The sequence below is a fragment of the Gavialis gangeticus genome, unplaced genomic scaffold (genome assembly GCF_001723915.1).
Source record: "Gavialis gangeticus isolate Ggan-Ray unplaced genomic scaffold, GavGan_comp1, whole genome shotgun sequence".
Taxonomy (NCBI): domain Eukaryota; kingdom Metazoa; phylum Chordata; order Crocodylia; family Gavialidae; genus Gavialis; species Gavialis gangeticus.
The window spans coordinates 48019068-48036130 of NW_017728997.1; the positions used below are offsets into that span (position 1 = coordinate 48019068).

General features: G+C 46.6%; 1 protein-coding gene across 3 annotated transcripts in view; it reads left to right on the forward strand.

Moving 5' to 3' along the window:
• The window catches only part of DCAF1 (DDB1 and CUL4 associated factor 1), a 149718-nt gene that overhangs the window by 46508 nt on the left and 86147 nt on the right, over positions 1-17063 (forward strand). For all 3 annotated transcript variants that reach the window (XM_019505170.1, XM_019505171.1, XM_019505172.1), the window contains exons 6-9: positions 2815-2952; positions 3902-4405; positions 5951-6052; positions 9085-9243. In XM_019505170.1, the coding sequence (XP_019360715.1) occupies positions 2815-2952; positions 3902-4405; positions 5951-6052; positions 9085-9243 (903 nt within the window). The remainder of the gene's footprint in view (positions 1-2814; positions 2953-3901; positions 4406-5950; positions 6053-9084; positions 9244-17063) is intronic.

The following is a 17063-nucleotide window of genomic DNA, read 5'->3' on the forward strand; positions in this document are numbered from 1 at the left end:
GAGGCTGAACAGGTTCAGGTCCCGTAGCCTCTGCTTGTAGGGCCTGCCCTGCTGCCCCCTGATCATGTGAGTGGCCCTCCTCTGGACTCCCTTGATGCTGTCCACATCCCTCCTGAAGTGCGGCACCCAGAAAAAAAAAAAATTATTACAAGCTCACCGCTGCCCCTTTGAAGGCCAGTGGGAGGCAGGCTTTCAGAGGTTGCATGCTGTTGTGGCGGGGGGACACTGAGTTTGTGTTTCCACCTCCGTGGGGCTTCCAGTACTCCGTCTAGGAAGCCCCATGTAGAGGCACTGACCGTGATGGTGTGCACTGGACAGCTGGTGAGTGGGGAGGACAGATTCTGTCTGCAGGCTGGGGTTGGGTGTGGGGTTGGGGATGGGTGGGGATGAGGTTTGTGAGTGGGGGGTGGGCTTCCTGCCACGGTGCACAGGCCCTGTCGTCATTATCATCATCAGGTAGTGGGCGCTCAATGCTCCTGGCCTGCTGCAGGCAGAACCCCTGGCAGCGTGCAGCTCCAGGTGAATCTCAGGAGCTGCATGTGGTGGCACGGAGCCTGCCTGGCCTGCTGGTGTGCACCTTCGAGCCGGACCAAGCTTGCTATATGGCAGCACGTGGGGCTCTTGACACTGCAGGCAGGAGTCATGTGCCTTTGGGCCTGGCTGGGATGTGCCTCCATGTGGGGCTTTCAGCACTCCAACAGGGAGCTGCACGTGGCAGCACAGAGACCACCTGGCCCGATGGCATGCAACTCCCCACGGCTCCTGTTTCATGCACCCTTGGGCTGGGCCAGCTCCACGCCTCAATGTGCGGCTCCCTGCTGGAGTGCTGGAAGCCCCATGTGGAGGCATGGAGCTGGCCCAGCCCAATGGTGCACGGCTCCCGCTTGTAGCGTTTGGAGCCCCACATGCTGGCATGGAGCCAACCTGGTATGGTTTGAAGGCATGCACCAGTGGGCTGGACTGGCTCTGTGCTACCACGTGCAGCTCCCGGGATTCAGGCTGAGTGGCATGCTGCTGTGGGGGCTGTACCTGCCATGGACCTGGAGTGCCCTGACAGCTTGCTGCTGCTGCTGTTGCTACTGGCAGCAGGTGCTGTGTCATGGGAGGGGCCCATACCCACCCACACACTCTTCCTCCCCCCTCCCCCACAAACCTCACACTGTCCCCCACAAATCCCACCCCCCAACATACAAAAGTAAGACTTTATTTTGAGCTATTATGCAGTCACCTCTATATACACTATGCAAATGCATGTAAATCAGGATAAGAAATATAATTTGTTTGTTGCTGGGTTTTTTGGTTGCAAGATGGCAAACCCCTCTCCCAAAAGGAGGTGGGGGGCAATGGGGACTTCCAGTAGCAAAGGTCAGGGGTTAGGGGTGGGACTTCTGGTCCCAAGATGATGAGCATGTAACAGAGCTCCTGTTAAGGGCAGGGCTACCTTTGCAGCCCTTGACAGCTAACCAAAAGTTGTGAAGTAGCCTTCTGGTCGAAATTATTGCCCACCCCTGCCATAGTGATTAGTGAACTTCTAAATGAGGTTAAGCACACTTGGTCCAATTCTGCAAATCCAAATTATCACCTCCTGAAGTGAGTTGGAATGATTTGGGCTTTTGCCAGTGTGACTGAGAAGAAAATTTGATTGAATAGTCTATGTGAGCCCATAGAGTTTTGCAGGGTGGGTTTGATTTAAATCAAATAGATTTAAATCAGTGGGCAAGAAACCTCTATTTAATCATTGTTTTCTATAAAATGTGCATTCTTGTTGTTTAAAATAATCCTGAACAGGGTCTCTTTTACAGCCTGGCAAGCCTGCTGCTGTGATAGGTTTTTCTTTCTACCATATCATTCCCTCGCTAGATCTCAAATCAATGGAGAGGCTATACTCAAACTTATCCCTTTTGAAATAATCTACTCAAAATGTTTCCCTTTTGTTTCTACTGCCCCTCCCCCCCTGGCATTTTTCTCCAGATTCCTCCTCCTTGCCCAGATCTACTCTGCCCCCAACAATCCTCTATTCATTTAACTTCTTGAAACTTTGAAATTTTAGGAAGAGGTAAGGGCTTGACTGTGTGTACACAAACTCTCAGAGACAAGAGGGCTAATGGGTAGGTAATCAGGTCTGTTATCTTTCGCCTCCCATATAGAGATGCTTAATGAGATCTTTTAGACTGAGCACTGAGTCCCATTGGGTAGAATGGTGTTCTTTAATCTTTACTTATCTATAGAAGAGCGCCTGGGAACCCCGTAAGATTGGGCCCCTAATATAATGCATGGCCTGTTGTGACCTTACTTATAAAACTTTTCTAAAGAAGTTGCATGAATATATTGTCTCAAATAGTATATACTTAGACATTTTAATCCTTATTCCCAAGATAATAATCTTTGAGCTCTAACATATCTTAAATCAAAACTATATATAGGGTTTTTTTAAAAAAAGCATTTCAACAAAAAACAATTAAAAAAAAATCTGATTTATATAAAAAAAAATCCATTTAAAAAAAAATGTTGATTTTTATCCACCCTGGAGTTTTGGCACTTTCCAGGCCATAAGCCAAAATAATGCTTTGTTAGATTCTTCATACATATAAATCCTTATCTAAAATCTTTGATGCCTGAATATTGTTAGTGTATAACTTGAATAGTTAAAATTTGCAATTTTTTTAATATCTTAATCTCCCAAATGATCTTAATCAACAGAAAAGGATGATTTATTTAGGTGGTGTAGAGAGGACTGGCTCTGATGGGAGGTGGAGCAGGCAAGAAGGAAATTCAAGCATCTATCTGAATTGCTTTTTGCTGTCTTTTCTCTAGGAAGGTATAGTTGAAAATCTCTTTAAGTGGGCACGAGAAGCTGATCAGCCATTACGGACATACGCAACTGGGCTGCTAGGAGGTGCTATGGAAAACCAAGATATTGCTGCCAACTACAGGGATGAGAACTCGCAGTTGGTAACGTCTTCATGAAACACTTAACTTTTCTGAAGGGTTTTAAGCAGGGGCGGGCAAAATGCGGCCCACAGGCCGGATGCAGCCTGCCAGGCCATTCTATCTGACCCACGGGGCCCCTAAAAATTTAGAAAATTAATATTTATCTGCCCCTGGCTGCCTGTTATGCAGCCCTTGATGGCTTGCCAAAACTCAGTAAGCGGCCCTCCGCCTGAAATAATTGCTCACCCCTGGTTTAAAATGAAGAATCCTCTTGTTTGCCTGCCATTGCTGAGATTCGTCAGCTATTTTGTGGGCTTAGTTGCTCTAATTGCAAAACTTGCAAGAGTAAATAGCTTGTGCTACATACTCTCTCTTCCCAAGTGTATATTTATTGATGGTTTATTTTGTTACCTGATATTTTGTGGGTTGTGTGTTCAAAAGTGCTGAAGGACACAAAGAATACAAATAAATTTTTAGGTGATTTGTGCTCCTATCTTTAAGTGCATTTTAAATTTTCACTCTAAATTCATAACTATAATATGCAAAAGCTCACGTATGGGACAGAGACTGTGAAATGAAGGTCAATAATAAACCACTTTTATATAAACTAATTGGTTTGTATATGCATACTCTTAGTTTTGTTTTTTTATCTCAGCTGTCAACAAACAAGCGGGATAATTTTAGGTCTGCTTGGGATGAATAATATTCACTCTCATTTGTTAGCCTTCAAATAGAAAGGCTCTGACATCCTGAGGTTTAAATTTTGGAGGTAGGCCAGCGTTTGAGCCCGAATGATTACCGTAACATTCATGACGCCTTATTGTAAGGGATTTGTATGGTACATGTGAAAAGACTTAAAAATCTGGTGTTTCTTTTTAATATTGTCCAGTCATAGGAACCTGGTGCACGTGCTATTTTGTAGTTGCCTGAAGACAGTGAACATGCTCATGTTTGCCTCTTTGCTTAATAGGTGGCTTTGGTGCTTCGTCGGCTTCGAGAGCTGCAAGTTAACGAAATGACTACGAAGCAGGAAAACAAACGTCCCAGTCCTCGGAAATTGCCTTCTGACCCTCTGCTGCCACTGGATGAAGAGGCTGTGGACATGGACTATGGAGAGATGGCGGTAGATGGGGAACAGGAGGAAGTTGCTGGGGATATGGAGATCTCTTTTCATCTTGATTCAAGCCACAAGACCAGTAGTCGAGTGAACTCTGCTACAAAGCTTGAGGATGGGGGACTGAGGAAAAGCAAATCAGGGAAACAGCATGAAAAAGACAACTTTCGAAAGGCCAAGCAAAAGCTGGGTTTCTCTGCTTCAGAACCAGAGCGGATGTTTGTGGAACTGTCCAACAGCAGCTGGTCAGAGATGTCTCCATGGGTGATTGGCACTAACTATACACTTTACCCTTTGACTCCTGCCATAGAGCAGAGACTAATTCTTCAATACCTGACGCCACTGGGAGAGTACCAAGAGGTGAGCAGATGGGGAGGAGAAACAGAATATGCTTAAGGTCTTCTATTGAAATTGTTGTATTCAGAAATGATCTGAGTGTCATGGTACCAATGCGGATCCCTGAATTGTTTATCAGATGGATTGGTCCATTAAATTGTGGGAAATCGGAATAAAAATGATGATGAGACCAGAAATCAATGCAATCTTGCATTTTGCGCTGGGTAACAGACTTCTGGATCCTGTTTAAGTTCTGAAATCCAAGTAATTTGTTGTGTTGCTTAAGGCAAATCACTTAACTTGAGATATATAAAGGCTTCCTTTTTGTAAAACAGGTCTTAACACCCTGGCTTTTGAGATTGTCTAAGGCAGTGGTTCTCAACCTTTTTGGTACCAGGACCCACTGGTAAACATCAATGGCTAGTCTTGACCCAGTGCCCCTCACTCTGATCTACTGCCCCATGCCTGCAGTCTCCAGCCCCACAGTGTGCGGGGCTGGGGGTGGGTGCGTGTGAGGGTTGGGGGCATAGCGGGCATGGGGGGGCCCCAAGCAGCCCCTTGCAGGTTGGAACTCTGCCAGTCTGCAAGGGAAAAGCCACAGTTTCCGACACTTTTCTCCTTTAAAGGAGACTCCATTTTTTAAAATTTTGTTGATCCATTTTTTAAAGTTTGTTTGTGACCCTTTCATATATTCTTGTGATGCACTTTTGAGTTGTGAACCATGGGTTGAGAAATGCTGATCTAAGGAATAGTGCAAAGTGTTAAAGTGTAATCTTTGCGTGACCTCTGCAGTTATCCTAGTTAGCTGAAGTTAGCTCCATTCATGTTACAGATTCTTTTCAAAGCTGAAAAAGGGGCATTTTTGATGTTGTTACATAGCTGGACAAAACAGGAGCAGGCTTATTGGATCAGCAGGGCACCTGTTTAGCACCGGTCTGTAAACAGGCTGTATCTTTGCATAACAAACTTCCCCTGAAGGGTTTAACTTTGATCTGAGAGAGTGATTCTGTGTTGCTATATTCTTTATGGTGCAGCCTATGTGTGTGCGCATGTGCACCTTGCTTCTGAGAGAATCAGGGCAACTGTCAGACTATAAACCATTAATATTGCTGCATGGCTGAATGGATCATTTAATCTGTCAGCAAGCATATATAACATATGAATTAATGGTGTTAAAACTATTGCACACAGGATTATACATAGGGTTTTTGGTTTTCTTGCCCTGCTCTCCTGTTTTTTCTGTTCAGTCGTTGGGTAGTTGTCTTTGCACAGATGGAAAATGGAACCTATCGCCAGGGTGTTCCCTGTGTGGACATGCCATAGCTGCACTTGAAGGACTGTCTTAAGATTTCCGTGTGGCAGCTGTCACGCAACTTGCTGCAGTCAGCAGATGTATTACAAGAGGTCTGTTAACCTTTATTGCTTCCTATGGATGGAGCTGGTTACCTCTGACCTCTCATAACAGGTATCTCCTAATAAGGGAAAATTGGGGTTGGGGAAAGTAAAAACCAAAAAGGCCTTTGAAATTCTCTCAACCATTGAGCAAGTTTCTCTATTCTTTGTTCTCAGCTGCTGCCCATCTTCATGCAACTTGGATCAAGAGAGCTAATGATGTACTACATTGACCTGAAACGAACCAATGATGTACTGCTCACTTTTGAAGCCCTCAAGGTAAATTATCTTCAATGTGAAGTAGTTGCTCATTAATTTCTGGTAGTATCGGGCTGCCTGTTTGCTAGTGCATGCCACAGACTGTTGAGGCGAACCCTCATGCTCTTCAGTAAAGAGGGCTCATGTTTCCTGTTGACTAGTCTGGGGCTGGAAACTGAATTGGATACTTTCTTGACCTGAGGTGAAAGGACAAAAAAAAAAGCAGTGATTGTAGAAGAAACTGTTCAGAATAAATGGAGACTGAGGCTATTGGTGGGAATGAATGTCAAGTACTGTTTCTATTCCTGGCTCTACTGCTAACTTGCTATGTAATGTTGAACAAAGCTTTTAACTTGTTAGTGTTTCAGGTTCCCTGTGCATACAGGTTCCAGTGGTTCTGGAGAAAAATGTTAAGAGCAGGTAGAGGGGGAACGGCTTCAAAAGCTGGAGTAGAGAATAGAGCAGGGGCAGGCAAAATATGGCCCACAGGCCAGATCCGGCCCACCAGGCACTTTCATCCAGCCTGTGTCACCCACCAACTAATTGTACCCCATCCAGCCCTTAGAATCATAGAATCAATGAGTCAGAAGGGACCTAGACAGATCATCTAGTCCGACCCCCTGCCATAGGCAAGAAGGAGCACTGGGGATGGCAGGGGTCATAAGACCCCAGCCAGGTGCCTATCCAGTCTCCTCTTGAAGATCTCCAGGGAAGGTGAGAGCACCACCTCTCTGGGAAGCCTATTGCAGGTTCTGGCCACCCTCACCGTGAAGTAGTTCTTCCTAATATCTAACCTAAACCTATCCTCCCTCAGCTTGTGGCCATTGTTCCTGGTGACTCCAAGGGGACCCTGGTGAACAGACTTTCCCCAAGTCCTTGCTGGTGGCCCTGATAAAGTTGTAGGCAGCCACAAGATCCCCCCTCAGTCTCCTCTTGCGGAGACTGAAGAGATTCAGGTCCCTCAGCCTCTCCTCACAGGGCTGGCCATGGAGGCCCTCAGCCATACGAGTGGCCTCCTCTGGACCCTCTCCAGGTTCTCCACATCCTTCTTGAAGGATGTCCCACCCTTCTGCCCATGAGGGTGGGAACAAGGCACCCACGTATATACAACCCCTGCCAACATACCCTGTTGTGCCTCACTCCCACCCTCATGGGCGGAAGGGCCTGGCCAGCCAGGATGCATCTTCCGGGTGGGGCCACTGCTGCAGCTGCTGGGGGACCTGCTTGGCTTCCCCAGCATCCCACTTGCTCCAGGCAGCAGGTAGGGAGGCGGTGGGGGCAGGGGCAGAGCTGCAGCTGGGTGGGAGCACAGAGCATGGGGCTGGCGCTGGTGGCAGCACGGAGCCTGTGCCCCGGGGCAGTGGCAACATAGAGCTCAGGTGGGCAGAGTGTGGGTGTGAGGGTGGTGAGGTGTTGGGACCCTCCCCCCCCATGGTGTGCAGCCCTGGCAGGCAGCAGTGGCAACAGCAGCATCAAAGGCAGGGGTGCTCAGGGCACTCGTGCCTGGCACAAACTCTGCTGGGCAGTGCATGGCTCCAGCCAGCGCTGCACATGGGTGAGGGGTACAGCCCACCCGGGCTGCCTCTATTGCTGGTGCTCCCCACCATGCATGCACAGCCTCTGCATTTATGTAGCACTGGAGGCAACCCAGCTGTGCTAGAGCCAGCTACTTTCCTTGCCCCATGCTGCGCAGGTCCCTGGACTTCACTGGAAGTGATGAGACTGCCCCTTGTCCCTATATGCAGCACTGGCTGGAGCTGCACACTGCCAGGCACAAGTGCCCCCACTTGCTGCTGCTGCTGCTGTGCCATAGGGGGAGTGTGTGTGGGGGGGCATACCCCCCACCCTCCCTCATGCCCCACAAATGCCACACACCCACACACTGCCCCTATAATCTCCACACCTCCCTGCATAATACACAAGACTTAAGAATTTATTCTTGAGTTATTATGCAGTCACCTCTATATACAGTATGCAAACACAAATCATGACACACACTTTTTGTGATAAAATTAAAATGTTATAGTAAGTATTTGATTTTTTTAGTGTATGATTTGATTTTTTTTCTGGTTCTAAGATGGCAATCCTGCTCTCAAGGAGTGTTTCCGGTACGGGACAAGGGGAGGGACTTCTGGTGGCAAAGATATGGGGTTAGGGGGTGGGACTTCTTCTGGTCCCAAGATGGCAACCAGGGGGCAGGGCACCTGTCAAGGGGCAGGGCTACCCATACAACCCTTGACAGCTCACCAAATCTCATTAAGCAGCCCTCCACCCAAAATAATAGCCCACCCCTGGAATAGAGAGACACAGGCTTCTGAAGTGAGACGTGTTATCACCATATGGAAAAAGTGCTTTCTTAATGATAAATTTAGTCTTTGGACATGATATGTCATGACAGGAAACCTTTCTGCTGCCTGAAGAAGGGACTCCTTGTGAAGAGGGCTTTTCTGATTCCTCCATCCACCTCAGCTCCAGCCCTTCCCTCCATCCCTGCTGTGCTGGGCTGGCATTGCTGGATTGCTTTATTGCTTGTAACTTGAAGGGCCTCAGCACAGGATACCTTAGCACAGGGGTTTTCAACTTTTTTGGGGCAGTGTACCCCTGGCGGCCAGTCAAGAAGGCATGAGTTCCCCAGCGGCCAGATGAGCGGTGGGGGGACCAATTGCAGGGGTGGGGAGTGTGGCAGTGCCTGGTGCTGAGTAGCCCCTGAGGCCATCCCAAGTACTCCCAGGGGTACGCGTACCCCGGCTGAAAACCCCTGCCTTAGCAAAAGCTTCAGCAGTGTCAGTGCAGGATTCTGAAATGTATGTGATTTATAAATGCATGAGTTTTGACAGTTGGATCTGCTGATATAATTGATACAAAAGCATGTATGGTGAACAGGTTAAATCCTATACTTTGTCCAAGGTGTGCCGGGGGAACTGAAGGAAGGAGACAGCATTTTTTTTTTGCTACTTCACTGCATAGCAAGAAGGGCAGGTTCTTTCATAAGTGGCAGTGAATGAATAAATTTTGCAGTAACCCACTCTTTCTCTGTCTCTCTCTTTTCTTAGCATTTGGCATCATTGCTGCTGCACAACAAGTTTGCGACAGAGTTTGTTGCTCATGGAGGAGTGCAGAAGCTGCTAGAGATTCCTCGTCCTTCCATGGCAGCTACAGGGGTCTCAATGTGCTTATACTATTTGTCCTACAATCAGGATGCCATGGAGAGGGTAAGAGTTTCTCTTAATAGGGTTGAAGTGATTGGTAGAGCATTGAATTCTGTCTCCTGGAGGTTCAAATGATGAATAAGTAGTACAAAGGTGGAACTGAAAAGCAGAATGCTGTTTGAAGCAAATGGCCTGTGCAGCAAAGTAAAGTGATGGGACCTGTACAATGATACTTTGGAGGGTATTTGTGTTTAGGGGAAATGTAGCTGGGGATTTAGAAATAATTTTGGAAGTAAATTCCCTTTTCAGGGCTTTGAAACGCTGTCCTGTTTCCAAAAATAAAGACAAAAAAATAAAGGTCAAATTCACTATCACCTCCTCCGCAGCTGATGACCATTCCTTTTCGGGGGTGGTTCTTCCATGCAAGATCCAGGCATGGATAGCTGCTTTGACCGTACAGTCCAGTAGCAGAGTGCTAATACCCCCCAAAGCACGTTAAACCTGCAGCAGAGGGCTAATAAAGGCATGGACAACATCATGGTTTGTATTATTTAAGAGGTCAGACTAGACTATCGTAGCATTCCCTTTTTATTTTTCCAGTCTGTGACATTTTAAACAGGGTAGTTAAGGAAGAATATTAAGATGTGGAGTAGGAAGGACACTAAGATGTGGGGAGAAGTAGGCATGCTGGAAGAGAGGGACAGGCTACAACTAGATCTGTCCAGGTTACAGGTGTGGGTGGATGAGAACAGGATGGGCCTCAATACTGACAAGTGCAAGGTATTGCACCTGGGGAGGAAGAACCAGCAACATACCTACAGGCTGGGGAACTCACTTCTAGTCAGCACAGAGACAGAAAAGGATCTTGGAGTCATTACTGATTCCAAGATGAACATGGGTCGACAATGTGAGAACATGGTCAGGAAGGCTAACAGCACCTTGTCATGCATCCACAGATGCATCACGAGCAGGTCCAAGGAGGTGATCCTCCCCCTCTGTGACACTGATCAGGCCACAGCAGGAGTACTGTGTCCAGTTCTGGGTGCTGCACTTCAGGGGGGATGAGGCTAGCATTGAGAGGGTCCAGAGGAGGTCCACTCACATGATCGGGGGCAACATGGCAGGCCCTACGAGCGGAGGCTATGGGACCTGAACCTGTTCAGCCTCCACAAGAGAAGGCTGAGAGGGCATTTGGTGGCTGTCTACAAACTGGCCAAGGGGGACCAGCAGGCTATGGGAGAGTCCCTGTTCCCCCAAGCACTACTGGGAGTAACAAGGACTAACGGCTGTAAGTTGACTGAGAGTAGATTCAGGCTAGATATCAGGAAGCGCTACTTCACAGTCAGGGCAGCTAGGATCTGGAACCAACTTCCAAGGGAAGTGGTACTCATACCTACCCTGGGGGTCTTCAAAAAGAGGCTAGATAGTTACTTAGCTGGGGTTATTTGACCCCAGCATTCTTTCCTGCCCATAGCAGGGGGTCGGACTTGATGATCTGCTTAGGTCCCTTCTGACCCTACCAACTATGAAACTAAGATTACAGTTTCCTGTGTGATATTTTTATAGAGATATGAAAACCAGAAGTTTCCCGATACTTCCTCCTGCCTGATTATTATTGATCCTTAAATTTTTTCTTGGTGGCTATCATCTCTTGTTCATTTTAGGCAAGTTATTGTGGTATGCCGCAGTTGTCATGCTTTCAAAATGACTGGGTGTGTGCTTTCTGGCCATGCCACTTTATTTTTATGACTTCTTTCAATTAAGGTTGGTGGTAGCTAAACCAGGAGTTAACACACAAATGTACTTCTGGTGTTATATTCCACCATGTCTGGCACCCACTGTACTTAGTTTTGTTAGACACCTAACTTCATTAGGCAAGTAGCATACAAATCTGTGGTGGTTTTTAAGTATATACTTGGGAATCCCACTATAGATGCAATGTCATGGATGTAAGCCCAAACCTTTTGAACAGTTGGGTCTAAAAGGTAGATCTGTGCATCCCATCTTTCCTTGTGTCCTGGGGAGGACATACAGAACAGGGTAGCTGTAACCCTCCCTCAGTTTTCTCTTACCAGCTCTAGCTGTCACCTGCTTTGGCCTTTATCTGAACTTAATATCTTATTTTTGTTAAAGAGCCTATTTTCTTCATTAGGCAGTGGTTTATGAATCTTTCAGCCTCAGACATGAAGTTCTGTATGCAAAGATGTTGATCCAAAGGCATGTAACATCCTAATCCAGGGGAAAGAATTCTAAAACTGGGAAGGGACTAATCACGTTCTCATGCTTCAGAAATAGCAACAAGATGCTGGGGGATAGGAAAATTAAAGACCTTGATAGTGATTTCATAGGCATTAAGGCTGGAAGAGACCTCGCAAGATCATTGGGTCCAGCCCCCTGCCCAAGGGGCAGGAAGTCAGTTGGGGTCAAGTGATCCCAGCAAGATTGGACACTTAAACACTTGGATTCCTGAGTAGGTGCTTGCACAACTTCTGGTGGGGAGTTTATTCCAGGTTCTGGGGACTTGGACAGTAAAGAAGATCTTTCTTATGTCCAGCCTAAAACGGTTGTCTTAGATTTTGTCTTCCCTTGGGGTGTCCTGGTGAACAGATGTTCTCCCAGTTCCTGATGCACACCCCTTGTATACTTACAGGCTGCCACCAAGTCCCCCCGAACCTCTGCTTCTCTAGGCTAAAGAGTCCCATGCCTCTCAGCCTTTCCTCATAAGGCCTGTGCTCTTGTCCTCTAATCGTCCATGTGGCTCTCCTCTGGACTCTCTCAAGCTTCCCCACATCCTTTCTAAAGTGCAGAGTCCAGAATTGCATGTAGTACTCCAGCTGCAGCCTCACCAAGGCCGAGCAAAGTGGAAGGGTGACTTCCTGGGTCTTGCTTGAGGTGCATTGGTAGATGCAAGCCAGGGTTTTGTTGGCTTTGCCTGCTGTGGCATTGCATTGGTGGCTCATGTTCATTTTGTGGTCAGTCACGACTCCCAAGTCTCTTTCAGTCATGGTGCTAGTGTGTGTAGTGCTGCCGAGCCCATAAGTACAATGTGGATTTCACCCAGCCCTTTTCCTACCTTTCCTATGGGCTGGGATGGATTTCCCATGTGCTTCAAAGATGATGTCCTTAAGGAGCGTCCACTCATCATGGACTCCCCTCTCTCCCAGATTATTTTCTGAGGGCCTTGGCAACCAGCCTCCTGAGTTTACCACCTGAGTGGTACTGATGTTAATCCCACGGGCATCTCTGGAACCGGCACTGATGCTGACTCATCTTCAGGGATCCAGGCTTTCTGTTTGCCATGGAAAAATGCAGACTTTCTCCTTTAAAGGAGAAAATAGCAGATCTTTAAAGGAGAAAAACCCAGGAAGTGGCAGGTTTCCCCTTTCAGGTTGACAGAGTTCCAGCCTGCAAAGGGCTGCTTGGGGCTGGAGACAGCGGTGAAGAGCAGCTCCCTTAGCTCTGGGTAAGTCTGTGGGGGCAGGGGCAAGGCACAGGTGACTTGACAGAGGGGCAGGGGACACAAGCAATGCATGGTGGGGAGTGTGGCATGTCATGTCCCCCCCTAGACTTCTGTGCTCACAATGGGGTGCAGGGATGCAGCTAGGCTGGAACCAGCTCTGGGCGGAAGCTGCCTCCACGACCCAACAGGTGGGACCTGGTGCAGGAGGCAGTGCCACCATGGCCCCCAAGGTGAGGCATGTCAGTAGTGCAAAGTTGTGTTCCCCACTACTGTCGGGTGGCTGTAGGGCACCTCAGCTTGGCAGCCATGGTGGTGCGGCGCTTCCTCCTGTGCCAGGTCTCACCCACTGGGCTGTGGAGGCAGCTCCTGCCTGCAGCTGGTCTGCCTTGGCTGCAGCCCCATGCCCCATTGTGAGAATAGAAATCTGGGGGGGCCTGTGCCCCCCATCTCTCCCCATACATTGCCTGTGCCCACGTACCCCCTTCCCCACATACCCACTCTCTTCCCCATACCCTGGGGTTGGGGGGGTCAGGAGTGAGGGGCAGCAGCAGGGCCAGGGGGCAATGAGGGGCAACGGTATAGGCAAGGGCAGAGCACCAGCATAATGGGGCTGCTTAACACCACAAAGCAGTGGGAAGGATGATAGACAGCTGCAGTTGGACCCATGTTCTGGTGAGCAAAGGGAGTAGGGGTAGCTCTGATTTTTCCATGATAAAAGAACCAAAATTAAATGCCAAAATATATTGGTTTTTAGACTGTATTTTATTACAATTATTGAGGCACTGGTAGGCTTCCAAATTATTTAAAAAATGTAAATATATCTATAAAACATTTTGTTTAACTGATACTTATATTTATATAGTGGCATTTCATTTCAGTCACGGAAAAATGTGGATTTTTGGTTTTTAAATTAGAAAATTTGGGATTTTCTTTTAATCAGACAATTTGGGGATTTTTAAACAGAGAAAACTAGGATCCCTGGTCATCTTATAGTGCTAACATTAACTGTTCAAGACTTTTGATTTACCTTTTTCTTAGCGTGGACTCATGGACATGTCTACTATTAACATACTAGGAATTGTAGTATGATGTTTCATTTCCATCATGGGGCCACTCCTCCTCCTAAAACTGTAGTAGGAAGTTTTCTTTGGACAGGTGGGAATAGCATTTGGAGACATCTCAGGAAATTCTATACCTTGAACTGCCACAGGGCTTAAGTGGTTAGCCATTGTCAGTCCAGCATACGTTGCACCATGCTGGCCTCAAATGTGCTTTTGGGATCCACATTTTACTGGTTGTGGACTGGCAAGTTATCTCACTTCTGTACTAGAAGAACTATTGAGGTTACCTGTAGCATCACTGGACAACTCATATTCCCTTTAGTGAGAGGGGGCACGAGAACAAATGCTTCAACTTCATTTGCCTCTCAAGAAATCCCTGTTTTTACAGCAGAACAATAGTTCTGGCCCCAGCCATGGCCAAAGGCTATTTCAAACTCTCTTCTAAGAGTTCTTGTCTAATGGATCCAAACTCCTAGATATCAAGATGGCTATAATTCAAGAAAATACTGGAAGCTTTCTGATTTAATTGCACTCCTTGACATCAAACAGAATTACCCAGGTGATTAAATAAAGGCCTTGTAGATCAGTATGCATTCTAGTACACCCTAATTTTCCTTTCTTCCATATCTAAGAGAACAGAAAAGTGGTAACAAGTCTCTCTTAAAGGCTTTGAGCAGTGTTGTTCTCATTCAGCAGTAGGACAAGTGGTCTTCTCAGCAGTTCAGGAGAAAGTGAGATCAGTGAAAAGAATATGTAGGGTAAAGGATCCAGAGAGGTTGGATCTTTTGGCAGGAAGACCTACACTTCCACCTCTGAAGAATTAATGATTGCAGAATGCAATGTCTTCATGTGGAGAAGTGACATCCGACTACTATCCAAACTCCCACCCCATGAAAATGAGTTTCACAGCCAGACAAATCCAGATGGTGTCTAGAACTGCCCTATAAGCAGCAATGAACATATTTGCTACAGCAACTGTCATGTACCAGACTTTTCAGTTTCAGGTACCTGACATCCCTAGTGAGGTCTAGATCACTGAAGATTTACTGTTAGAGTGAATGGATTTGCTTAGTGCCAGAACCACTGAATGCTGCATTCCCTGAAGGATTCTATGACCATACTAAGATTCTTAAGAATGTGTAAACTAGAATAGGGGTGTCAACCTCATCCAGCCCATGCACAGGGCCAGTCTGTTTGCTAGATCAGACCCACAGGCCAGCCCCTCACATTGGAACCAGCACAAAGGGCTGGTCTAGTACAGGCACCACATACTGTGCACATCCTGTATCAGCCTTCCCGTGCTTACCAGCCCCATGCTACATTGGGTGCCCATGCCAGACTGGTCCTGCCTGCTGGCTCTGACATACGGGACCCAATCTGGGCCAGCCTGGAGGCAGCACACAGAGCTGGTCCATGTAGTGTGCACCCTGGATTGGTCTCCTGTACCACTTGCAGTAAGCATCAGCCTAGCTTACCCTTAGTTTCCATCCCAGAGGCAGCAGGTTTAATAGAATTGCCAGGAACTACACCAAAACCAGCATGGAGCTGATCAGTCTTCAGGAGCTGTGTTGTTCTCTAAGTCTCTGACAAATTAATGTTAGAAGGGAAGGGTAGCCAAGGGCAAGAGTGTCCATTTCTTTTCTTTACTCCCATTTATAGCATCTTTTCTATTTTTTTTCAAAAACTCTTCTCACAACAGCTTTACAAAAGTTGGCTTCCTTGCTCCTCTTACGAGTTACAGAAATTTCGTGAGACTACGGGGTCAAGGGCATCTATTTCTAGCATCTCTTATTCTGTAGAAAGAAGAGTCTTTCTTCTACCTTACACCTGAGGAAGCTCAACAAATATATGTGGCATCTTAGATTTAGGAGAGGAATGCTTGCCTGCATTCCATTTTTGAGGCTCGTTGCCTTGACAGCTATTAGACCTACGGGAAGTACCTCATTCACAGTTGTATCAAATTGCTTCCCATAAAAAATTCTACCCTTTGGACCCTCCACAGCAGTCATAATTTTTATCATCTGCTTCACCATTGTAGTGGGAGATCTAAGGAATACCCTTTTTCTTTACTTAATTCACTGGCTGATCAAAGGAGGATTATGCTAGGGAACTGTGATAAGCCTGAAATATGCACTGCCCATCTTCATTAAGAAATCATCCCTGACTCCAGCCCAGACAGTAGAGTTCCTAGGGCCCATAGATGTAGTAATGGCCTGGCATATTTAAAGATTCCTTTACATTTAGTCCCTAGTGAGCAAGATGATTATACATCTAATTGCAATACGTCTTGCTTTAAGCAGCCTCTGTACATATTTGATGCTACATGACAACCTTTGCCTGAGGTCTTACTATTCCTTAAGATCATTTATTTGCTCACAGAATAAGAACTCAGCAAATGTATGTGGTAATTTTGCCTCACCTTTGAAGCGCTGACCTCGTGAGTATGTCCCTGCAACATGTGGATAGGAGCCCTCTTTTAAAACTTGGCACTTTCTGGTGTGGTGGTCACAGACAAGATGGAATGATCACATGAACCAGCATCCCATTAAAGGCATGTGGTCCCTGGAGAATAAAGCTATAGATATCTAGGCTAGCAAATTGGTTGCCCTGATTCGCTTTCCTCCCCCAGGGATAGTTCTGGGTATAGGTGTAGTTTTTTTTTTCTTCCTCCTTGCAGTCCAGTGGCATTTGGTAGTATGGCTATTGTACAGAATAAACCAGCATGGGGCCAGCAGTCTACCTCCATGTGCAGTGAAACAAGTGCTTTTTACAGAAGTTCCTCGCTAGCTTTGTATCCATGAGGAATGACTTGGCAGGCTCTATTAGCATGCAGTCAATCCTTTACCAACCCAGAGAGGTCACTTCAGAAAGTCAGCATTCTTTGCATCACCTACTTTTCTTGAGAATTTGGTGATAGATTTTGCCAACAGGAATAATGCTAAATGCCTCAGCTTCTGCTCCAAAGGAGGTATGGGTATGGAAACTTTACTTGGCCATCTTATTTCTACAGTGTAGTCAAGCAAGTTCTTTATGCCTTGCTAACATTTCTAACTATCCTCAGAGCCAAGACGAACAATACCATGTTTGTTTTCATGGTTCTTAAATAACTGAGGAAGCCCTGATTTATGGACCTGTTTTGCTCTTCTGTGCAATCCTTATTGCTCCCTGTTTAACCCATAATTACTATTGAGGAACCAGAGACAAATGTTCCCCCCAGATGAGGAGTTGCTCCAATTTGCAGCTTGGATGTTGATTGATTGAGTGCTGCAGAAAGGATCTGCTCATAGTGCATTCAGGATCTATGGTACAAAGAAGAAAACCTTTCCAAATGGAAGAGGTTCATACCTGTATAGGCATCTTGA